At 54.2% G+C, this 25,577-nt stretch overlaps 1 protein-coding gene across 1 annotated transcript in view; it reads left to right on the plus strand.

The window, feature by feature from the left end:
* The first annotated feature begins 9,731 nt into the window (after positions 1 to 9,731).
* Positions 9,732 to 25,577, plus strand: part of LOC133358277 (macrophage mannose receptor 1-like) — a 55,276-nt gene continuing 39,430 nt past the window's right edge. Inside the window, exons 1-9 of the mRNA XM_061576514.1 lie at positions 9,732 to 9,863; positions 11,980 to 12,444; positions 12,956 to 13,126; positions 14,914 to 15,078; positions 15,567 to 15,680; positions 17,021 to 17,173; positions 21,773 to 21,946; positions 22,302 to 22,465; positions 24,025 to 24,129. Coding sequence (XP_061432498.1) covers positions 9,779 to 9,863; positions 11,980 to 12,444; positions 12,956 to 13,126; positions 14,914 to 15,078; positions 15,567 to 15,680; positions 17,021 to 17,173; positions 21,773 to 21,946; positions 22,302 to 22,465; positions 24,025 to 24,129 — 1,596 coding nt within the window. The 5' untranslated portion in view covers positions 9,732 to 9,778. The remainder of the gene's footprint in view (positions 9,864 to 11,979; positions 12,445 to 12,955; positions 13,127 to 14,913; positions 15,079 to 15,566; positions 15,681 to 17,020; positions 17,174 to 21,772; positions 21,947 to 22,301; positions 22,466 to 24,024; positions 24,130 to 25,577) is intronic.

The following is a 25,577-nucleotide window of genomic DNA, read 5'->3' on the forward strand; positions in this document are numbered from 1 at the left end:
GACGTTGGCTCTGGCGTACGAGTGGGACGCTGCTTGTGTAGCAAACCTCCCATTGGTATTATTATTTCTATAATTTTTATTGTTTATTTATATTTATTTTTACCTACGTGACTTTACCGAAAAAAACGAAGAGTATACTCCCATTGGTGCTTTCACTGAATGGGGTTGGCGACTGACTAACTACAAACTACGATTTAAAGCTTTCGTGACTGCAGGGATTCATCTTCTTGGTTCTTTCGGTAAAGTCACGTAGAAGGGAAATAATAAAAATTAAACATAATAAAATAATTTTCACGACGTTTCCGCCACAACGCAAGCAGCCGTCCTCAGGTGACGCTGTCTTTCCGACAGACCTGTTCTTCACCTGAGGACGGCTGCTTGCGTTGTGGCCGAAACGTCGTGAGAATTATTTTATTATGTTTTATTATTATTTTATTATTTCCCTTCTACGTGACTTTACCGAAAGAACCAAGAAGATAGCTACAAACTAATTTTACTTGACCAGGCAAGCCCCCTCTCCCCACCAAGCCTGTCCCTAGCTCTTTTTCATAAGCGACCTGGCGGCCTTCACAGACGATAACAGCTTTACGAAGTGTCGGCTTGCTGTCACCACGTGGAAGTGCATAGCAGCAGCCCAATTACTCTAAACTCGTGAAGTGTGTGGAGGGGAAGAACCGGAGGACCCGGAGAAAAATCCACGCGGCCACGAGGAGTGAGAGAGAGACACGCGCAGACTCCAAATATACAGCAGCAGGGGTCGGGGTCGGGATCGAACCCATGAACTAAACTAAAGCGCTTTTATTTCACCAGGTCAGGGCCCCACTGAGCTATGTAGCGCTTTTTTTAAAATTCTGAAGTGACCTGGTCATCAAATATATAGCTCGCACGAAGTGGCTTGTCATCGCGTGGAAATTTATAGTGGCAGCCAAATACGGAGAAAAATCCACGTGGGGGAGAGAGAGACGCCGCAAACTCTAAATGTCCTGCAGGGGTCTGGATCGAACCCACGGCCTCCTGCATGCCAGGCGAGGTAGTTAACATCTCCTGGCCACCGTGATGATGATGAGAGAGAGATAGACACGCAAACTCCAAATCTACAGCAGCAGGCGTCAGGGTCGGGATCGAACCCACGGCCTCCTGCATACCAGGCGAGGTAGTTAACATCTGGCCACCGTGGCCGGAAGCGGACGGGGAGGGCAACGATGCAATGGACACCTAAATATTTATTCATTTACCCAGATGACGTCATGGTGTCTACTGGGGGGAAAGGTACGTTTTGAATTCAACACGTTCATAATGAAATGTGAAATGTATCGTACGAGTAATGGAAGAACTCCACGACTCCAGGAAGTGGCCCCGAAGTTTGCCATAAAACAAGGGACCGTGGTGATTTACAGGCAACGTGAGTTGAGCGTGGACAATTAGACCGAAGGCGAAACATAACATAACAACATTTTTTTATATATTTTTATGATAGAATATAGTATTGTCATCAGTATGACATAAGTATACCAAGTTTGCAGTCGATAACACATTGGGAAGTGGGTTAAAATTGAGTTAACAGGATTTGAGGATACAACAACAGACAGTGAGTTAATAGAAAGCGTGTAAAAAACACATTCCTGCGGAGGGAGCTGGTAGGAACGTTGGGTTGCTCGGTCAATGGCCAGGGTCAACGGCGGCGTGGTGTATTCCGCAAATATGGCCGACTGTGAGGGCGGGCACAAGCCGGCGTGAGTAGGTTAAACGTTGAGTTTTATAAGGGCACCACGGGGTGACCAGCCCCTCCCCACCCAGCCCCACCCCGAACACCCCCCCACCCAGCCCCTCCCCACCCAGCCCCTCCCCACCCTCCCCTCTCCACCCAGCCCCACCCCTCCAATTTTTTGATTCACGACGGACGGACGGACACAATAATCCCCTGTGGGCTGGTGTAACCAGGAGGTTCCTACCAGTATAACTTCTTTCCTTTTCAGCGAATGCTGCACTGTACGCTGAGGATGTAACGCGTCTTTAGTGCTGACAGCGGTGACGCCGCTGTTCGTGGAGGGGGGAGGGGCGTGGAAGTGACGTCACAATGGCGATGTCCCTCCCAGAGTTTTCTGATGATCGTTCCAAAACAACACGCGCTCGCAAATAACGTGGAGGAGGGGTGGGTGAGAGTGGTCTAGGCCCCGCAATATTTCACATCCGATACACGCTCCCACCACCCCCCAACCCCACCGTGTGTAGGCTATGTGCTCTTGTTAGCGCTCATGACCAACCGATCCTCATTCATACCCCGCACTGCGCAGCAATGGAGGCATCGCTGTACGTAAAAGGAACATCGCGTGAATGCCATACAATGTCAAATGTATAAGAACAAGATGGGTTGTTGTTGTTGTTTAATACGAGGTCATGTGACGGATGAAACAGACGGTGGTGGTTGATCGTCCGTTCGCACACGCACTCCCCCTGTCACCTCCTGACCGGGCCTGCTTCAGCGGCTAAGCGAGGTTATCCGCCGCTTAGCAACAGAGTCCACACAGCGGAATTGCCAGATTCCTCCGAAGGGGCCCGTAAGCCAAAGATGATGTCTGTGCGTGTATATGATAATAATCATCATCATCATAGTCCGCCAGTGTGGTCACTGCCCTCTCCTCTGCACGTTTCGCCGTCTGTGTCGGCGATTGAGGCCACGGCGACCGAGAGCGGGCGGGCGCGTGGCGACTTGTGGAGGTTTGCGGTCGAGGTGAAGTCTCCTCGACTCGGCAGCCTCGTCCTGTAACAAGCGACAACATTAGGCGGCGCGCCGAGCCGGTTCCAACGCTGAGGATCCGGGCTTCGAATGCTGCGGCCCGGGACGCTTCGCGGTTTGAAACCGGAGGCCTCGGCCGTAGCGAGTCGATGATATTCTTAGGTTTTTTCGGTAAAGTCACGTCGGTAAAAATTGAAATTAAAATTAATAAAATAAAATAAAAAGCGTGCCTTTCCGGGCCCTTCCCCCCTCTACCATTATATATACGGAGTGGTAGCTCTTGTAATCTCTCATTTACTTGATACAGCTGTCGTGGCCGTGACGGTTCCACCTGAAGACGGAAGCTTGTGTTGCCTCCGAAACGTCGTGATTTTTTAAAATTTTACTTTTATTAATTTTAATTTCAATTTTTTACCTACGTGACTTTGCCGAAAAAACCTAAGAATATGAATCCTTGCAGTCACGAAAACTTCAAATCTAGAACGAGTCGATGATCTCTGCGCGGTCATCAATAACTGCAAAGACAAAGATCCCCCGCCCCTGTTTCCCTCGACAAACTTTCGGGGCAAGTGCCGGTCGCGAGTAGCAGCGTCAATGAGGGCCGGCACGGCACACGGATGGGTGGTGTCGGTGGCCAGCAGCAAGCCCAGCCGCCTTTGTCTCCCCAGTGGCGATGTTTACACACCGTACCAGGTTCTCATTTAGGGGCTGAGTCGACCTAGGGGAGGCTCAGGACCTGTTCAGATATTCGCTGTCACTGGTGTTGGCCGTGAGCGGGAACTAAAATGTGTGTTTTTAAATCCTTTATATTAAGTTCGCTTGCTTGCTTGCGTGCTTGCGTGCTTGCTTGCTTGCTTACGACCGTGCAAATCTTTCGGTCGTTTTTTAACCCACTTCCCGTGATCCAATCGAGCTGACATTTTGCACACAGACTCGTTGTGCGTGACAATTAATTTTCGTGAATTTTTTTTCTCCAAAATTTTACACTGTTTAGGGAATTTTTTTCAAATATTTAATTACCAATTGCTTAATGGTGGCAGACAATCATCTGACCCATAGGTGGCAGCCATCTCAAGCCAGAGGACGAGAGGACTCTAGCCGCCACGCATATACAGGATTTAGTGAAAAACTTTGTTTTTACGGGTTAATTTTTATTGTACCGGGTAAGGCCTCGCTGAGCTAGATAAGCGTCCTGGATGCCACAAATGACCGCTCAGCGAAGTGGCTTCTCATCACGTGGGGGATTTGTAGCAGCCAAAAACTCGCGTGATGTTGATTCTAAACGTGGAGGGGGGGTGGGGAAGACGGAGGACCCGGAGAAAAATCCACGCGACCACGGGGAGAGAGAGAGACGCAAACCCCAAATATACAGCAGCAGGCGTCAGGCTTGGGATTGAACCCACGATCTGCATGGCAGTTAACATCTCACCATCCACGGCGCCCGATCGAACTCGAGTCGCCGGGATCGAAGCGCAGTGCGCTAACCGCTACTCGACCACTCCCCACAATGACTGCACACACTGGCAAAGACAAGGACCCCCGTATAGCCTTAACAAACTGTTGGGGCAAGTGCTTTTAGCAAGCACCTATGAAGGTCGTCATGGCACACGAGGGGGTGGGTGGCCAGCACCACGCTCGGCCGCCTTTGTCTCCCTAGTAGCGATGTTTTTATACGTCGCACTAGGTACTCATTTGAGGTTGAGCCGACCTAGGGGAGGCTCAGGAGCGGTTCAGATTTTCATCACCGGTGTTGGCCGTGAGCTAGAAGCGAACCCGGGCCGCTGGGTTCGTAGCGCAGCGCGCTGACCGCTACACTACCGCTCCCCACACACAGACACGCTACACACATAGACACGCATGGACACACACAAAAGATAACAAAGATCCCCCATATAGCCTTAACAGACTGTAGGGGGCACGTGCTGTTAGCGAGCACCTATAAAGGTCGGAACGGTACACGAGGGGGTGGGTGGCCAGCACCACGCCCGACCGCCTTTGTCTCCCTAGTGGCGGTGTTTACACACTGCACCAGGTACTCATTTGAGGCTGAGTCGACCTAGGAGAGGCCCAGGACCGGTTCAGATAATCGTCAATGGTGTTGGCCGTGAGCGGGACACACACACACTTGGACACACACAGGCACACATGGACACACGCACCTGGACACACACAGGCACACATGGACACACACGCGCATGGACACACAGACACGCATGGACACACACAGACACACACACGCATGGACACACACAGACACGCAGAACAATCCCCGTCACGTTCATGTGCGCGGTTTCCCTCTCTCTCTGGAAGGAGAAACGGCACGGGAGCCAAAGTCACGTGGTGCTCGAGACGCGTTTGAGAGTTGAGCCCCCACGGATACTGTCGGCGAGTCGTTAACCCAATGAAGGATTATTCTCATTCAAAAATTAAGGTCGAATTTGTCGTATCAGCTGCTGCTGTTGCCGCTGTTCAACGAGCCCAGATAACCAACGCGTCTCAGCAGAGTCATTGATGTTGTTGTTGGGCGGTGTCCCGTTTTCCTCGTGTGCTTCCGAACCACTCGTTTGCTTTGTGTCGGTCGGTTTTCACTCGATTCGGCGTTGAGCGAAACTTGCTGACGTACACGAGCACCATTTTTTGGCGGACGTGTTAGATACACGCTGTGCCCACACTGCACGTGGAGAGAGAGATCAGCTTGTTCTTGGTTCTTTCGGTAAAGTCACGTACAATGGAAATAATAAAATAATAAAAATAAAACATAATAAAATAATTCTCACGACGTTTCGGCCACAACGCAAGCAGCCGTCCTCAGGTGAAGACCAGGTCTGTCGGGGAGACGCTGTCTCAGGTGTTATGTTTTATTTTTATTATTTTATTATTTCCATTGTACGTGACTTTACCGAAAGAACCAAGAAGATTAATCCCTGCAGTCACGAAAGCTTTAAATCGAAAGAGATCAGCTTGTTTGGTTGACTGCAGAAGTAGCTGTCCAAGCGTCATCTTAGAGCAGTAGCTCTGAACCGCTACTCCAGCCTGCCGCATCCCCTTCGGCTCTCAACGTGAATGTTTTCTCGCGCCCCTTATCAAACGTCGTTGAAGGAGGTCAGCCCTTTACACCCAAGATATGTCGTAACTATAGAGGAGGGGATTTAGCTTATATTCTTGGTTCTTTCGGTAAAGTCACGTAAATAGAAAACAAAAATCCAAAAATATAATAAAAATAATAATAAATAAAAATAAATACAAATCTAAATCATTAATTGAAAATAATAAAAGCAAAAAAAAACCACAGTAAAATAAAAATAGTAAAATACAAATAAAATAAATTGAAAATAATAAAAGCAAAATAACCCACGACGTTTCGATCGCAACACAAGCGGCCTTCATCAGGCGGAGAGAAAAGAGAAGGGCAAGCCTCCAAACGTAGCTGCTTATTAGCGGTTCCAAGGTGAGTGAGCGGGCGGGGGGGGGGAAGAGCCGTGCAAGCAACACACGAGCTGCGGCAGCAGCGCGCTAATGGACATGTCACGCCACCCCCAGAAAGGGCATTTCGCACCCCAGGTCTGCGTGCACCCCAGGGTGACGAAGAAAAACCACTCACCGTCTTCAGAGGAAACAGCTCTGAGAACAGCTGGTGCTCAGCGTCCCTTCCGTAAGGATGCAAGATGTCTTCTTGGTTCTTTCGGTATAGTCACGTAGAAGGACAGACCTGTTCTCCACCTGAAGACGGCTGCTTGCGTTGTGGCCGAAACGTCGTGGGAATTATTTTATTATGTTTTATTTTTATTATTTTCCTTCTACGTGACTTTACCGAAAGAACCAAGAAGATGAATCCCTGCAGTCACGAAAGCTTTAAATCGAGATGCATGATGTATTTTACAATTGGAATCTTAAAAAAATTCTCCATACAGGGCTCACCCGTCTATGGGAGCCGTGCTCATTGCTATTGACGCTTCGTTTCTGCTCAGCGGGCCGTTGAATGCGCGTGATGGCAGTGCACGCGGGGTTGTTGGACGACCTGTGTTTGGGGGGGAAGGGTTGACGGCGTTTCATCAGGAAGTTGGGGTTGGTGGGAGATGTGCAGAGACCGAGATATGGACGTTCATCTGTCCGTTAAGTGTCTCCCCATTGACATCGTCTCAAGTTCTGCCAGTCAAGGCGGACTTGCTTCTCAGTTTTAGCATCGAGGCATTGGCGCTCATCTCCTGTTCACGGCCCTGCGGAGCCAGTGGTGGAAATTCCGCATTCCCATGGTGCGGCCGAGTCTATCCTTAGGACAACCGCTCTTCATCCCCCCCCCCCCCCTCTGCAAAATGTTTGGAAATTCTGTGAATTAAAACAAAGATGCCCGCAGCTTCTCCGTCGTTAGTCCGGTTTTTTTTTATATGCTGTGTTCACTTTGCACGTCGTCGTGTCTGCAGCAGTGCAGTGAAGAGCTGGAGCTCGTGTGGCGAGGGCTATGGTTAATGCCCGGTGAGTGTGTGGTTAGGATTAAGGATTGGGATAGGCGCTGGTTGGCGAGTGTGGTGAGGGCTATGGTTAATGTCCGGTGAGTGTGTGGTTATGATTCAGGATGGGGCTAGGGGCTGGTTGGCGAGTGTGGTGAGGGCTATGGTTAATGTCCGGTGAGTGTGTGGTTATGATTCAGGATGGGGCTAGGCGCTGGTTGGCGAGTGTTGTGAGGGTTATGGTTAATGCCCGGTGAGTGTGTGGTTATGATTCAGGATGGGGCTAGGCGCTGGTTGGCGAGTGTGGTGAGGGCTATGGTTATGGCCCGGTGAGTGTGTGGTTATGATTCAGGATGGGGCTAGGCGCTGGTTGGTGAGTGTGGTGAGAACTATGGTTAATGTCCGGTGAGTGTGTGGTTATGATTCAGGATGGGGCTAGGCGCTGGTTGGCGAGTGTGGTGAAGGCTATGGTTAATGCCTGGTGAGTGTGTGGTTATAATTCAGGATGGGGCAAGGCGCTGGTTGGCGAGTGTGGTGAGGGCTGTGGTTAATGCCTGGTGAGTGTGTGGTTAGGATTCAGGATTGGGCTAGGCACTGGTTGGCGAGTGTGGTGAGGGCTATGGTTAATGTCCGGTGAGTGTGTGGTTAGGATTCAGGATGGGGCTAGGTGCTGGTTGGAGAGTGTGGTGAGGGCTATGGTTAATGCCCGGTGAGTGTGTGGTTATGATTCAGGATGGTGCTAGGGGCTGGTTGGCGAGTGTGGTGAGGGTTATGGTTAATGCCTGGTGAGTGTGTGGTTATGATTCAGGATGGTGCTAGGGGCTGGTTGGCGAGTGTGGTGAGGGTTATGGTTAATGCCTGGTGAGTGTGTGGTTATGATTCAGGATGGTGCTAGGGGCTGGTTGGCGAGTGTGGTGAGGGTTATGGTTAATGCCCGGTGAGTGTGTGGTTAGGATTCAGGATTGGGCTAGGCACTGGTTGGCGAGTGTGGTGAGGGCTGTGGTTAATGCCTGGTGAGTGTGTGGTTATGATTCAGGATGGGGCTAGGCGCTGGTTAACTCGTGCGAGCTCTATGATTAAGGACTAGCGGCTAGAACTCATCTCGTCGCCTAGGGTCAGGGCTAATCCAAGTGGCTGCCACTCGGTTGAGGCTAAGTACCGGTTGACGAGTCGGGTTGGAGGAAGTTCTCACCTTCAGGGGCCCCTCGCTAAGTGCTGGCTGGCTCGTTGGCGAGGGCGGAGAAGCCGTCTCTCGCCTCCATGGAGGGCAGTGATGGAGAAATGCGCGTTCCCATGGCTATCTGCTGCAGTGCCCCCCCCTCCCGCCCCCCCCCCCCACCCCACGTTGTCTGCACCTCCTCCCATTGTGACCCGCGTCCTCTCTCACTTTGTGGAGATCCCCCCCCCCCCCCGTCTACTCGTGACGGGAAACAGTGGCACGGGATGTGCCCCCCCCTCTCTCCCGACCCCAAGCCTATAAATCCCGAGATTGCCGATTCGATTCAACTCCCACCACCAGCTGCACCAGCAGTAGCAGCAGCAGTAGCAGCAGCAGCAGCACCAGCAGTAGCAGCAGCAGCACCACCACCACCAGCAGTAGCAACAGTAGCAGCAGTAGCAGCAGCAGCACCAGCAGTAGCAGCAGCAGCACCACCACCACCAGCAGTAGCAGCAGCAGTAGCAGCAGCAGCAGTACCACCAGCAGTAGCAGCAGCAGTAGCAGCAGCAGCACCACCACCACCAGCAGTAGCAGCAGCAGTAGCAGCAGCAGCAGTACCACCAGCAGCACCACCACCAGCAGCAGCAGCAGCACCACCACCATCACCAGCAGTAGCAGCAGCACCACCACCAGCAGCAGCAGCACCACCATCCCCATAACTCACGTCCATCCACGACCTCCTGAATCGGAACTTTCCTCTTTCACCACCACCACACTCGCCTCCACCACCACCACCACACTCGCCTCCACCACCACCATATCCACCACCACCACACTCGCCTCCACCACCACCACCACCACCACACTCGCCTCCACCACCACCATATCCACCACCACCACACTCGCCTCCACCACCACCACCACACTCGCCTCCACCACCACCATATCCACCACCACCACCACCACACTCGCCTCCACCACCACCATATCCACAACCACCACACTCGCCTCCACCACCACCACACTCGCCTCCACCACCACCACATCCACCACCACCACACTAGCCTCCACCACCACCATATCCACCACCACCACCACACTCGCCTCCATCACCACAACCACAATTGCATCACCGACCGCGCTCTCATCACCAACACCACCTCCATCACCACTTCCTTCATCACCACTTACTGTCCAAAACGATCATCATACATCACTACTAACCAACCTCGGTCACCACCATCACCTCCTTCACCAACACCACTTCAACAACCACCACCATCACAACCCATCTCTCATCTCCGCCATCAGCACCATATCCTCCATTACCACTGCCACCACTGACTGCCTCATCATCCTCTCCCACCACCACCACCGCCACCTCTTTCTCCAGCTCAGGCTGCTGAGTGTGGGAGTGCTGATTTGCTGGAACTCATGGCGCTGGGCATTCCTGCACGCACGCTGCCGCTGCTGCTGCTCCTACAGCTGCTGCTCGTGCCGGACAGCTCTGCAGGTGACGGTGAGTGAGTGTCCGCTTGCTTTGACTGTGTGGGGAGCGGTGGCGCAGCGGTTAGCGCGCTGCGCTCCGAACCCGCCCACCTGAGTTTAGATTCCCGCTCGCGGCCTCCCGACGCCAGCGACTGGAATGTCCGAAGCAGTCGCGGGACATCCCCTCGGGCACGACTCCGCAGTCTGCGTCTAGGGGCCGCGCGCGGCTCTCTTCAAGGAACGGCTTCGTGGCCGTTATTCAGTCGCGATTCACCGTCTCGCGTTCACCCACAGTGCATTGCGGCTCTTGAACACGCAGACACGAACAGAATTCGAAACAAATGGCTCTTCCTGTTGTCGTTTACCGACCCTATTAAGGGCGGGGGGGGGGGGGTTAACGAAACTGGATTGTGTGAGGAGCTCCACACATCCTTGAAAGATCGGTGAGCTCCTCCGGCAGGCGAGGCAGGGTTCAGGGGACAGGGTTCTGGAATGCCGCTGATCGAGGAGGAGGAGGAGAACTCTGCCCCAGCGGTTCTTAACTTTGACTGCAGCCTTGCACCCCCTTGCTTCTCAATAGATAAACAATGTGCGATGTTAATACATACGCAGGGTTTTATGAAACAAAGTAAGTTGTTACTTAATTTGTGTTTCGATGGTTTAGCTTCTAAAAAAAGGCCTGGCCACGTCTCGCCCACCCCCAGAAAGGGCATCTCGCTCCCACAGGGGCTGCGTGCACCCCCGGCTATACGAACCGCTGCTCTACACTTTAAGAATCGTACAGGAATCATCAATTCCACATGGCGGTGTAGGATGATGATGATGACGACAGCGACGTCATAGGACACCCATTCTGATGTAATTTGTGACGTAATGAGACAGCCACGTTGGGTGGGGGACCGTCGAGTTGAGTTGTCCTGAGCGGTGCGTGAGTCGTAAACTCGTAATGTGTTACGTGTCGAGGGCCAGGTATGCGAGGGAGAATGTATAGTCGCTGCCTTTCGGTAAAGTCACGTAGAAGGGAAATAATAAAATAATAAAAATAAAACATAATAAAATTCTCACGACGTTTCGGCCAAAACACAAGCAGCCGTCCTCAGGTGAAGAACAGAGCTGTCGGAAAGACAGCGTCCTAATGTAGGACGCTGTCTGTGAATTTTATGATGTTTTTATTATTTTTTTTGTATTTCCCTTCTACGTGACTTTACCGAAAGATCCAATAATACGAATCCCTGCAGTCACGAAAGCTTTAAATCGAAATTTAGTCTCTGCCTTTTTTCTAGAGACCCATAGACCGACATCGTCAACCTCCATCAAGAGGCCGTCCATAAATGACGTCACGCACCTAGGGGGGGTCAGACATTTGTAACGATGTGTGACGGGGGGGGGGGGGTGAGAAATGTGACGTCACATAAAAATGCGCAACTTTAAATAAATATAGAATTGTTATAACAACACTAATTGTTATAACAACACTCCTACAACATCAGAGTGCAGCGCCACATTAAATACGCACTACAATGACAATAGTTTAAAGCGATTTGAAGCATGTTTTATTTTCAAAATGGAAATATGGTTTGGGGGGAGGGGCAGAGCTTTGTGACGTCATATTTGAGGGGGGTCTGACTTTTTGTGAGGCCGTGTAACAAGGGGGGGGGGGTCAAAAATCGTCCAAAATTGCGTGACGTCATTTATAGACGGCCCCCAAAGACAAAAGCTCGCCTGTAAAGCCTTAAACAGAGCTATCGGGGCAAGTGCCGTTAGCGAGTAGCACCTATTAAAGAATATTCTGGCCCTTTAAGGCTGAGTCAACCTACGGGAGGCCAAGGACCAGTTCACATATTCGCCATTGCTATTGGTCATGAGGAGGAATCGAACTCGGGTGGCCGGGTTCGCAGCGCCAACAACTGCACCACTGCTCCTCACCACCATCAACCCCGTAACCCTCCACAGGTCCTCAGCAGCTCGAGCTCCCCACCTCGTGACCTGCCATCTCTCCACCACCACCCCCATCACCACCACCACCACCACCAACCCCGTAACCCTCCACAGGTCTCAGCAGCTCGAGCTCCCCACCTCGTGACCTCCCATCTCTCCACCACCACCACCCCCACCACCACCCCCACTAACCTCGTAACCCTCCACAGGTCCCAGCAGCTCGACCTTCCAGATCTACAACGCGGCCCACGACCGCTGCCTGGAGGCCAAGGGCTCCACCACGGGGGTGGCGAAGTGCGACGCCGACGCGCCGGCCCAGCGGTGGCAGTGGGGCTCCTCGGCCACCCTCTTCGCCGCCTCCTCCCCGGGCCTGTGCCTCTCGGGGCCCCTCAAGCCCGCCGAGCTCAACCCCGTGGAGCTGGCGCCGTGCGGCGGGCGGCCGGCGGCGGCCGCGGCGACGGCGGCCACGGGGGGCGTAGCGGCCGGCAAGGTCGGCCTCCTGCAAGCCTGGGAGTGCCGCAACGACACGCTGCTGTCGCTGAGCGGAACGGACCTGCACCTGAACTGGCGCGGGACCCAGGGCTCGGTGGCCGTGCTGTTCAGGGGCATGCTGGGGTGGAGCCGCTGGGTGTTGTGGGATACCCGCGACAGTCTTTGCAGCCGCACCTACACGGGTACGTGAACTGTGCTGGGTAGCTCCCGCTTTTCTACTGCCGCTAACCGAGCCGTGCCTACACGGGTACGTGAACTGTGCTGGGTAGCTCCCGCTTTTCTACTGCCGCTAACCGAGCCGTGTCTACACGGGTAGGTGAACTGTGCTGGGTAGCTCCCGCTTTTCTACTGCCGCTAACCGAGCCGTGCCTACACGGGTACAAGAACCGTGCTGGGTAGCTCTGTCGTTTGGTCAATCGATTACCGATGGTGCCATTATTCGACAAATAATCTGTTTCATTCTTCGACGATGACGACACCTAGACTCGCACTGCAGATAGGAATGCAGGCGAAGCACGATAGAAGCCAATGGCAGTAGTAATTATGAATAATAGTAATTACACTGACAGCACAGGTGACATCCAATCAGACGGCCAGTGAATTAATCGCGGGAAGTTCAAGCCGCTGGCAAGTCACAGAGCCCCCTCCCCTCCTTCTCCACCCACCCCCCGTCTGTGACGATCCGCGCCGCAGCCGTCTACACCTTCGAGGGCAACGCCAAGGGGCAGCCGTGCCACGTGCCGTTCCTCTTTGAGGGCACGTGGTACGGGGGCTGCACCACGCAGGGGCGCAAGGACGGCCTCCTATGGTGCGCCACCACCCCCGACTACGGCGAGGGGAAGTGGGGCTTCTGTCCCGTGCCAGGTGAGGGCGGCGTGCCTCCACCCACCACCCCCCCCCACTTACCCCTCCACCACCCACCCCCCCACCCACCATCCACTGCCCCCCACACACCCCGCTAGGATCGTAGCGATGAGGGCGAGCAGCAGCAGCAGCGGCTATTGAATGCTGGCCATCGAGCAAACGCAGCGGTCATCGTCATCGCGGGGCGCTTTCAGATGCGCTCCCGCGGTCGCCTGACCGGTTGCCGGAGCGAATGCGCTGTGGTGAGGTCGTTTGCTTTGAGGTCGTTGCGGTGAGGTCGTTGCGGTGAGGTCGTTGCGGTGAGGTCGTTGCGGTGAGGTCGTTGCGGTGAGGTCGTTGCGGTAAGGTCGCTCTCGCCGCACGCACAAAGCGCTGGGCCACAAATCGAGCACGACACCTCGCTGCCGATCTCGCCGCGGAGTCATCAACCATCGTCACGCGAAGTCCGCTCATCTTCGCCGCAGCGGCTCTTGACGGACCGTCGGGCTGAGACGGTGGTCGCCGCATCGTCGTCGTCGCGCGGTGCTTCCAGACGCGCTGCTGCGGCCGTCTGGAACGCTGGAGAGCTGTGTGCACTCTTACATCGTCATCTACATTGACAAACTCGGTTTTTTTTAAGAACTGCTTTTTGCGTTTAGTTTGTTGTCTCTCCCCGCACCTCCGATTGGTGCGGTTGGCTGCCGCACCAATCGGAGGAGTTCAACGTGCACACAAAATGCAAACACACCTCGTCAGCATTTACACTATTGGTACCTCATTTGGCAGTAAAAAAATTATGATAATTGTTTTTTTTACCCTTTTATCTGGCAACAAAACTGACACCTTTTTTTACGAGGAGTCATGTTTGCATAGACCACAATACCTGCAGTCATAATGCAAACAAAAAACATAACTCTGATAATGTATGCACTGTCCTTGAAGTTGACTTCTCCTAAAAAATGTGTTAGTTTTGTTGCCAGATAAAAGGGTGAAAAAACAATTATCACACCTCGTCAGTCTAGCACGTCGGCATTCGCGACGAATATTATCCAAATCAAGACCAAAGGGGTGGGGGGGGGGTTGGTTAGATTGCGTAAATGTAAATGCGTCGATCTTGATTTGACGCTTTCGAGACTGCAGGAATCCATACTCTTTGTTTTTTTTTTGTAAAGTCACGTGGGTAGAAAATAAAATAAATCACAGTGACTTATTTTATGTTATACCTACAGAGTATAAATGCGTCGTGAAACCCAGCGCCACCCGACACAGCCAACCGGTAATGCTGGTCGCGTCAAGAGAAGGTGCCCATTAGTTAGGAGTTCAGCACACACGGGTGTGTGTGTGTGAGTGCCGTGACGTTTCGCCTGGTGATTACAACAACAACCACAACCAAAACAACAACCACAACAACCACAGCATCAACCACAACAACCACCACAACATCAACCACCACAACATCAACCACCACAACATCAACCACAACATACAAACAACCACAACATCAACCACCAAAACATCAACCACCACAACATCAACCACCAAAACATAAACCACCACAACATCAACCACCACAAAATCAACCACAACAACCAAAACAACCACAACATCAACCACAACAACCAAAACAACCACAACATCAACCATAACATCAACCACATCAACCAAAACAACCAAAACAACAACCACAACATCAACCACAACAACCAGCCCCATCAGGCAACAGCCTCGTCGCCTGGTTGCGATGATGTGGTCCGGCCCCCCCACCGCCCCCCACCACCCCCTACCACCCCCACCGCCCCCCACGTCAGACGACTCGTGCGAGCACTTCTGGCAGAAGGACCCCCGCTCCGGCTGGTGCTACCACCTGGCGCTGTCGGCGGCCCTGCCGTGGTACGAGGCCCGCAGCGCGTGCCGCCAGCGGGGGGCCCAGCTGCTGAGCGTGACCCAGCTCCACGAGCAGGCCTTCCTCTCTGGTGAGGGCACCACACGGCAGCCGGCAGTCGTGGAGCGCACTCAAACACAACCGTGCCAATCGGAGGTGCGGTGTGTATATGTTGGACTTCTTTTGCACCGTACATAACCAACCTTGACAATCGGAGGTGCGGTGGATGTGTATAAGGTAGGCACTGATAAGGGGTGGACAGGTCTGGGTTCAAGACGTGTCACGGCCAGGGGAGGGGGGGTGGTGACCGACGGGTCAAGAGCCCCGCGTCCCCGCGGTGGAGTCCACCGCTCGGCCCTGGAGGTCACGGCGGAGGGTGACTCTGGCCGCGTCCCGAGGACGCCGTGGCCACACGGTGGGAAAACAAAAAAGCGTGGGCGCCGGCAAGAAACGGGAAGTTGAAAGCGTCCAGAGGGGGCTCTCGGGGGCGGTGGCGTGAGCAGGGGGATAGGGGGTGGTGCAGAGCTGCTCCTTTGCCTCGTGTTGTCCCGCACGTGACCCTGCGGCGCCTGCGGCCAGGGCTGACGAGCTCGCAGGACAGCACGCTGTGGACGGGCCTCAACGAGCTGGACGAGCGCGGAGGGTGGCAGTGGAGCGACCACCGACCCTTCCGCTATCTCAACTGGAAGGCGGGTGAGTGCGTGGGCGAGCGGGCGGGCGAGTGAGTGCGTGGGTGAGCGAGTGGGCGGGTGAGTGTGTGGGTGAGCAGGCGGGTGGGTGAGTGCGTGGGTGAGCGGGCGGGCGGGTGAGTGCGTGGGTGAGCGGGCAGGCGGGTGAGTGCGTGGGCGAGCGGGCGGGTGAGTGCGTGGGTGAGCGAGCGGGCGGGTGAGTGCGTGGGTGAGCGGGCGGGTGAGTGCGTGGGCGAGCGGGCGGGTGGATGAGTGCGTGGGTGAGCAGGCGGGCGGGCGGGTGAGTGCGTGGGTGAGCAAGCGGGCGGGCGGGTGAGTGCGTGGGTGAGCGGGCGGGTGAGTGCGTGGGTGAGCGGGCGGGCGGGTGAGTGCGTGGGTGAGCGGGCGGGCGGGTAAGTGCGTGGGTGAGCGGGCGGGTGAGTGCGTGGGTGAGCAGGCGGGCGGGTGGGTGAGTGCGTGGGTGAGCGGGCGGGTGACTGTGTGGGTGAGCAGGCGGGCGGGCGGGTGAGTGCGTGGGTGAGCGGGCGGGTGAGTGCGTGGGTGAGTGGGCGGGCGGGTGGGTGAGCGGGCGGGCGGGTGAGTGCATGGGTGAGCGGACGAGCGGGTGAGTGGGTGAGTGCGTGGGTGAGCGGGCGGGCGGGTGGGTGAGTGGGCGGGCGGGTGAGTGCATGAGTGATTTGTTTAGTGGTTGAGTGGGTGAGTTGTGATGGGTTTAGCGAGTGAGTGGGTGAGTGAGTTGTGATTGGTTTAGTGAGTGAGTTGTGATTGGTTTAGTGAGTGAGTGGGTGAGTTGTGATTGGTTTAGTGAGTGAGTGAGTTGTGATTGGTTTAGCGAGTGAGTGAGTGAGTTGTGATTGGTTTAGCGAAAGAGTGAGTGAGTTGTGATTGGTTTAGCGAGTGAGTGAGTGAGTTGTGATTGGTTTAGCGAGTGAGTGAGTGAGTTGTGATTGGTTTAGCGAAAGAGTGAGTGAGTTGTGATTGGTTTAGCGAGTGAGTGAGTGAGTTGTGATTGGTTTAGCGAGGGAGTGAGTGAGTTGTGATTGGTTTAGCGAGTGAGTAGGTGAGTTGTGATTGGTTTAGCGGGTGAGTGAGTGAGTGAGTTGTGATTGGTTTAGCGAGGGAGTGAGTGAGTTGTGATTGGTTTAGCGGGTGAGTGAGTAAGTGAGTTGTGATTGGTTTAGCGAGTGGGTGAGTGAGTTGTGATTGGTTTAGCGGGTGAGTGAGTGAGTGAGTTGTGATTGGTTTAGCGAGAGAGTGAGTGAGTTGTGATTGGTTTAGCGAGTGAGTAGGTGAGTTGTGATTGGTTTAGCGGGTGAGTGACCTCGCTGTCTCCGCTCCTGCCAGGACACCCCACGGACGAGGAGGATGCCAGTTGTGGCGCCTTCGACGCCTCGGCCCAGGGCCAGTGGGTCACCCTGGCGTGCTCCAAGCGCCTGGGCTTCATCTGCCACAAGACCATCGCCTCTCCCACGCAGCCTCCACCACAGCCAGCCACGGGTAACCACACCACCATCACCACCACACCTACACCAGCAGCACCACACCATGCACTACCACACCCACCACACATGACACCACGCCTAACCACTAGGCACCACACCATCACCACCACACTGCACCACAGATGGCACCACGCACTACGACACCGCCATATCATGCACGACACCACGACACATCATACAACTCATGCTCAATCTCGCTCATTCACACACTCAGTATCTCACTCATCCACCCACTCAGTCGCATACCATCTCACTCATCCACCCATCCACTCAATCACCATCTCACTCATCTACCCACTCATTCACTCACCATATCACTCATTCACTCACCATCTCACTCATCCACCCACTCATTCACTCACCATCTCACTCATCCACCCACTCAGTTACTCACCATCTCACTCATTCACTCACCATATCACTCATCCACCCACTCAGTAACTCACCATCTCACTCATCCACCCACCCATTCACTCATCCACCCACTCAGTCACTCACCATCTCACTCATTCACTCACCATATCACTCATCCACCCACTCAGTCACTCACCATCTCACTCATCCACCCACTCATTCACTCACCATCTCACTCATCCACCCACTCAGTTACTCACCATCTCACTCATTCACTCACCATCTCACTCATCACCCACTCATTCACTCACCATCTCACTCATCCACCCACTCAGTCACTCACCATATCACTCATCCATCCACTCAGTCACTCACCATATCACTCATCCACCAACTCAGTCACTCACCATCACTCATCCACCCACCCATTCACTCACCATATCACTCATCCACCCACTCAGTCACTCACCATCTCACTCATCCACCCACTCATTCACTCACCATCTCACTCATCCACCCACTCAGTTACTCACCATCTCACTCATTCACTCACCATCTCACTCATCCACCCACTCATTCACTCACCATCTCACTCATCCACCCACTCAGTCACTCACCATATCACTCATCCATCCACTCAGTCACTCACCATATCACTCATCCACCAACTCAGTCACTCACCATCACTCATCCACCCACTCAGTCACTCACCATCTCACTCATCCACCCACTCATTCACTCACCATCTCACTCATCCACCCACTCAGTTACTCACCATCTCACTCATTCACTCACCATCTCACTCATCCACCCACTCATTCACTCACCATCTCACTCATCCACCCACTCAGTCACTCACCATATCACTCATCCATCCACTCAGTCACTCACCATATCACTCATCCACCAACTCAGTCACTCACCGTCACTCATCCACCCACCCATTCACTCACCATCTCACTCATCCACCCACTCATTCACTCACCATCTCACTCATCCACCCACTCAGTTACTCACCATCTCACTCATTCACTCACCATCTCACTCATCCACCCACTCATTCACTCACCATCTCACTCATCCACCCACTCAGTCACTCACCATATCACTCATCCATCCACTCAGTCACTCACCATATCACTCATCCACCAACTCAGTCACTCACCATCACTCATCCACCCACTCAGTCACTCACCATCTCACTCATCCACCCACTCATTCACTCACCATCTCACTCATCCACCCACTCATTCACTCACCATCTCACTCATCCATCCACTCAGTCACTCACCATATCACTCATCCACCAACTCAGTCACTCACCATCACTCATCCACCCACCCATTCACTCACCATCTCACTCATCCACCCACTCATTCACTCACCATCTCACTCATCCATCCACTCATTCACTCACCATCTCACTCATCCACCCACTCAGTTACTCACCATCTCACTCATTCACTCACCATCTCACTCATCCACCCACTCATTCACTCACCATCTTACTCATCCACCCACTCAGTCACTCACCATATCACTCATCCATCCACTCAGTCACTCACCATATCACTCATCCACCAACTCAGTCACTCACCATCACTCATCCACCCACTCAGTCACTCACCATCTCACTCATCCACCCACTCATTCACTCACCATCTCACTCATCCACCCACTCAGTTACTCACCATCTCACTCATTCACTCACCATCTCACTCATCCACCCACTCATTCACTCACCATCTCACTCATCCACCCACTCAGTCACTCACCATATCACTCATCCATCCACTCAGTCACTCACCATATCACTCATCCACCAACTCAGTCACTCACCGTCACTCATCCACCCACCCATTCACTCACCATCTCACTCATCCACCCACTCATTCACTCACCATCTCACTCATTCACCCACTCAGTTACTCACCATCTCACTCATTCACTCACCATCTCACTCATCCACCCACTCATTCACTCACCATATCACTCATCCATCCACTCAGTCACTCACCATATCACTCATCCACCAACTCAGTCACTCACCATCACTCATCCACCCACCCATTCACTCACCATCTCACTCATCCACCCACTCATTCACTCACCATATCACTCATCCACCAACTCAGTCACTCACCATCACTCATCCACCCACCCATTCACTCACCATCTCACTCATCCACCCACTCATTCACTCACCATCTCACTCATCCATCCACTCATTCACTCACCATCTCACTCATCCACCCACTCAGTTACTCACCATCTCACTCATTCACTCACCATCTCACTCATCCACCCACTCATTCACTCACCATCTTACTCATCCACCCACTCAGTCACTCACCATATCACTCATCCATCCACTCAGTCACTCACCATATCACTCATCCACCAACTCAGTCACTCACCATCACTCATCCACCCACTCAGTCACTCACCATCTCACTCATCCACCCACTCATTCACTCACCATCTCACTCATCCACCCACTCAGTTACTCACCATCTCACTCATTCACTCACCATCTCACTCATCCACCCACTCATTCACTCACCATCTCACTCATCCACCCACTCAGTCACTCACCATATCACTCATCCATCCACTCAGTCACTCACCATATCACTCATCCACCAACTCAGTCACTCACCATCACTCATCCACCCACCCATTCACTCACCATCTCACTCATCCACCCACTCATTCACTCACCATCTCACTCATCCACCCACTCAGTTACTCACCATCTCACTCATTCACTCACCATCTCACTCATCCACCCACTCATTCACTCACCATATCACTCATCCATCCACTCAGTCACTCACCATATCACTCATCCACCAACTCAGTCACTCACCATCACTCATCCACCCACCCATTCACTCACCATCTCACTCATCCACCCACTCATTCACTCACCATCTCACTCATCCATCCACTCATTCACTCACCATCTCACTCATCCACCCACTCAGTTACTCACCATCTCACTTATTCACTCACCATCTCACTCATCCACCCACTCATTCACTCACCATCTCACTCATCCACCCACTCAGTCACTCACCATCTCACTCATCCATCCACTCAGTCACTCACCATATCACTCATCCACCAACTCAGTCACTCACCGTCACTCATCCACCCACCCATTCACTCACCATCTCACTCATCCACCCACTCATTCACTCACCATCTCACTCATCCACCCACTCAGTTACTCACCATTTCACTCATTCACTCACCATCTCACTCATCCACCCACTCATTCACTCACCATATCACTCATCCATCCACTCAGTCACTCACCATATCACTCATCCACCAACTCAGTCACTCACCATCACTCATCCACCCACCCATTCACTCACCATCTCACTCATCCACCCACTCATTCACTCACCATCTCACTCATCCATCCACTCATTCACTCACCATCTCACTCATCCACCCACTCAGTTACTCACCATCTCACTCATTCACTCACCATCTCACTCATCCACCCACTCATTCACTCACCATCTCACTCATCCACCCACTCAGTCACTCACCATATCACTCATCCATCCACTCAGTCACTCACCATATCACTCATCCACCAACTCAGTCACTCACCATCACTCATCCACCCACCCATTCACTCACCATCTCACTCATCCACCCACTCATTCACTCACCATCTCACTCATCCATCCACTCAGTCACTCACCATCTCACTCATCCACCCACTCAGTTACTCACCATCTCACTCATTCACTCACCATCTCACTCATCCACCCACTCATTCACTCACCATCTCACTCATCCACCCACTCAGTCACTCACCATATCACTCATCCATCCACTCAGTCACTCACCATATCACTCATCCACCAACTCAGTCACTCACCATCACTCATCCACCCACCCATTCACTCACCATCTCACTCATCCACCCACTCATTCACTCACCATCTCACTCATCCATCCACTCAGTCACTCACCATCTCACTCATCCACCCACTCAGTCACTCACCATATCACTCATCCACCCACTCAGTCACTCATCATCTCACTCATTTACCCACTCATTCACTCACCTTCACCACCACCTTCACCACCACCGCCGCCGCCACCACCACCATCACCACCACCACCGTCACCACCACCAACACCACCACCACCGTCACCACCACCACCACCGCCGCCACCACCACCGCTGCTGTGGCGCTCTCTCTGCGTTGGGCAGGCGCGGGGCCGCGGGGCTGCGGCGCGTCGTGGCTGCCCTACGCGGGCTCCTGCTACCGCCGGGCGGGGAGGCGCGACACGCAGACGCGCGCCCTGGCCGCGTGCCGGCGCGACGGCGGAGACCTCGCCAGCATCCACAGCGCGCGCGAGCTCGAGTTCCTCGCAGCCCAGCTCGGTGAGACCACAGGGTCGGCGGTGGTGGTGGTGGCGGCGGTTGTGTTTAGCGAACGCGAATTTACGGCGGCTGGCCCGTACTCCCACGGACTTAGCCAGTTAGAACTCACACCGAGCCCTAACCACACCACCCAGCCAGACCCCAACCCTAACCACACCACCCAGATCCTAGCACTAACTACACCATCCAGCCAGACCCTAACCACACCAGCCACCAAGATCCTCGCCCTAGCCCGAACCCAACCAGACCCTCGTCCCAACTGCCCTCAACCTGGAACCCCCCCTGCACCAGGAGGAGGGGTGAAGGGCCGAGTTTGTGGTCCGAGTGATGGATGCGTTTGCCGCCCCGTGTGCAGGAGGAGCGGGGGCGGGAGACGTGTGGATCGGCCTTCACGACCGCCGCTCGCTCCTCTCCTACGAGTGGACGGACGACTCGGCGGTGGAGTTCACGCGGTGGAGCCGCTTCGAGCCGAGCGGCGGAGACCGCAGCGGAGAGAACTGCGTGATCATGACGGCCGCGGTAAAAACAACCGCGTCCACTCGGACCACCACCGCCCGCATCCACCCACACCACCACCACCACCACCCGCCCCACCACCGCCACAACCCGCACCACCACCACCACCCGCACCACCACCGCCACCACCCGCACCACCACCGCCACCACCCGCACCACCACCGCCACCACCCGCACCACCACCCGCACCACCACCCGCCACCACCCGCACCACCACCGCCACCACCCGCACCACCACCGCCACCACCCGCACCACCACCGCCACCACCCGCCCCACCACCGCCACCACCCGCACCACCACCGCCACCACCCGCACCACCACCGCCACCACCCGCACCACCACCGCCACCACCCGCACCACCGCCCGCGTCCACCCGCACCACCACCCGCACCACCACCACCGCCACCACCCGCACCACCACCGCCACCACCCGCACCACCACCACTCACACCACCGCCACCACCACCGCCACCACCCGCATCCACCTGCACCACCGCCACCACCACCACGACTACCGCAGTCGCCACCGTACGTAGCCAACCGCGCTAATCGGAGGTGCGTGTGTGTGCTTCGTGTGTGTGTGCTGTGTGTGTGCTTCGTGTGTGTACTGTGTGTGTGTGCTGCGTGTGTGTGTGCTGCGTGTGTGCTGTGTGTGTACTGTGTGTGTGTGCTGCGTGTGTGCTTCGTGTGTGTGCTTCGTGTGTGTGTACTGCGTGTGTGTGCTGCGTGTTTGCTGGGTGTGTGTGTACTGCGTGTGTGCTGCGTGTGTGTGCTGCGTGTGTGTGCTGTGTGTGTGCGCTGTGTGTGCTGCGTGTGTGCTTCGTGTGTGTGCTGCGTGTGTGTGCTGCGTGTGTGTGCTTCGTGTGTGTGCTGCGTATGTGTGCTTCGTGTGTGTGCTTCGTGTGTGTGCTTCGTGTGTGTGCTGCGTGTGTGTGCTGCGTATGTGTGCTGCGTGTGTGTGGCGTGTGTGTGACGTGTGTGTGTGCTGCGTGTGTGTGCTTCGTGTGTGTGCTGCGTGTGTGTGCTGCGTGTGTGTGCTGCGTGTGTGTGCTTCGTGTGTGTGCGCTCCGTGTGTGTGCTGCGTGTGTGTGTGCTGCGTGTGTGCTGTGTGTGTACTGTGTATGTGTGCTGCGTGTGTGCTTCGTGTGTGTGCTTCGTGTGTGTGTACTGCGTGTGTGTGCTGCGTGTTTGCTGGGTGTGTGTGTACTGCGTGTGTGCTGCGTGTGTGTGCTGCGTGTGTGTGCTGCGTGTGTGTGCTGTGTGTGTGCGCTGTGTGTGCTGCGTGTGTGCTTCGTGTGTGTGCTGCGTGTGTGTGCTGCGTGTGTGTGCTTCGTGTGTGTGCTGCGTATGTGTGCTTCGTGTGTGTGCTTCGTGTGTGTGCTTCGTGTGTGTGCTGCGTGTGTGTGCTGCGTATGTGTGCTGCGTGTGTGTGGCGTGTGTGTGACGTGTGTGTGTGCTGCGTGTGTGTGCTTCGTGTGTGTGCTGCGTGTGTGTGCTGCGTGTGTGTGCTTCGTGTGTGTGATGCGTGTGTGTGCTGCGTGTGTGTGCTGCGTGCGTGCAGGAAGGGCGCTGGAACGACACGCAGTGCGACCGCTCCTTTGACTTTGTGTGCAAGAAGGCACCGAGCGAGCCGGAAATCCACGAGCCGGAGCAGGGTTGCAAACCGGTAGCACGCAGCAACACCAACAACCACCACAACAACTACCACAACCACCACCGTCAACCACCAACACCACTGTCAACCACCACCAGCGTCAACCATTGTCAACAACCACCACCACCATCAACCACAATCACTAAGTGGCGGTGACGTCACCACGACGCTTGTGCCAGGCTATGTGCACCTTGAGGCCACGTGAAGTGCCGAACGCCCGCTGGTAGGAAGTCACGGAGCAGACCCAGATGCCACAGGTCGACTGACTGAGACGACTGGCTGATACACCACCTGTGCCCCCTACTGTGCCAACTTGCTGTGTTTTAGCCACCCGGCGCTCCGCTCATTGTTGTGAGCGTCGCTCCTCCGCCCTCCGTTGTTGTTGGAGGGCGACGGCCTCCAACTGCCCAGTAGCGTCCTTCACGAGCCTCCTCCACAGAGGCCGATCTTGACACCGCTGGTACCAGTCATCGGCAAGTCCACTCAGCTCCACATCCTCCTGTACCACATCACTCCATCTCTTCTCTAGCCCGTGCCGCGCCCGTTTAGCCCCCTCGATCCGGCCGAACAAAAGCTGTTTAGGCATGCGGTGGCTAAGCATGCGGGCTACATGGCCCAGCCAATGCAGCCTTGCCTGCCGGAGGAGCTCACCGATGAGACTTTGTCCAGATCTTTCAAGGATGTGTGAGCTCCTCACACAATCCGGCCTGGTTAAACCCAGGATGGATCGTAGGTAGGCCAGCCTAAATGTTTCTAACCGGCGAAGATGTTCCATTAGGGGGGTCCACGTTTCGCGAGCATAGAGAAGGGAGGGAATGACTGTGGCCGAGAAGACCTGAAGCTTTGTGCGGAGTGACAGACCAGGTAGCTTCCACATAGCATTACGCAACCGATTAAAAGATAATGCCGCTCGACTGATTCGGAGTGAGATCTCTGCTTCATCATTAGACCTCGTTTGCCAGTACCAAAATATAATAATAGGGGTTTTCCCCTTTTTTCTGGCAACAAAACTGAAACCTTTTTACAATGAATCATGTGTGCATTAACCACAATACTTGTGGTTAAAATGCAACCAAAAACACACAGCTTGTTTTTTAGCATCGTCTCAATTGGTGCCGTCTCTGGTGTGGACCAATCAGTTTCAAGGACAATGCATATATTATCAGAGTGTGTTTTTGTTTGCATTTTGACTACAAGTATTGTGGTTTATTCAGACATGATTCATTGTAAAAAGGTTTCAGTTTTGTTGCCAGAAAAAAGGGGGAAAACCCTATTATTTTAGACCTCTGCTGTTAAACCGGAGCCGGTTATGAGCACACTGCCCAGGTATGGGAAACTCTCCACAACTGCCCTATCACAAATTGGGAGTTGTGGGGGTGGAGTGTCCGATGGTACAAAATACCCAGGCAGGTGCTTAGTTTTGTTGGGGCTGATGGTATATCCCCACCTCTTAGTGGCAA

The sequence above is a fragment of the Lethenteron reissneri genome, chromosome 61 (genome assembly GCF_015708825.2).
Source record: "Lethenteron reissneri isolate LAM-NWPU_2019-01 chromosome 61, ASM1570882v1, whole genome shotgun sequence".
Taxonomy (NCBI): domain Eukaryota; kingdom Metazoa; phylum Chordata; class Hyperoartia; order Petromyzontiformes; family Petromyzontidae; genus Lethenteron; species Lethenteron reissneri.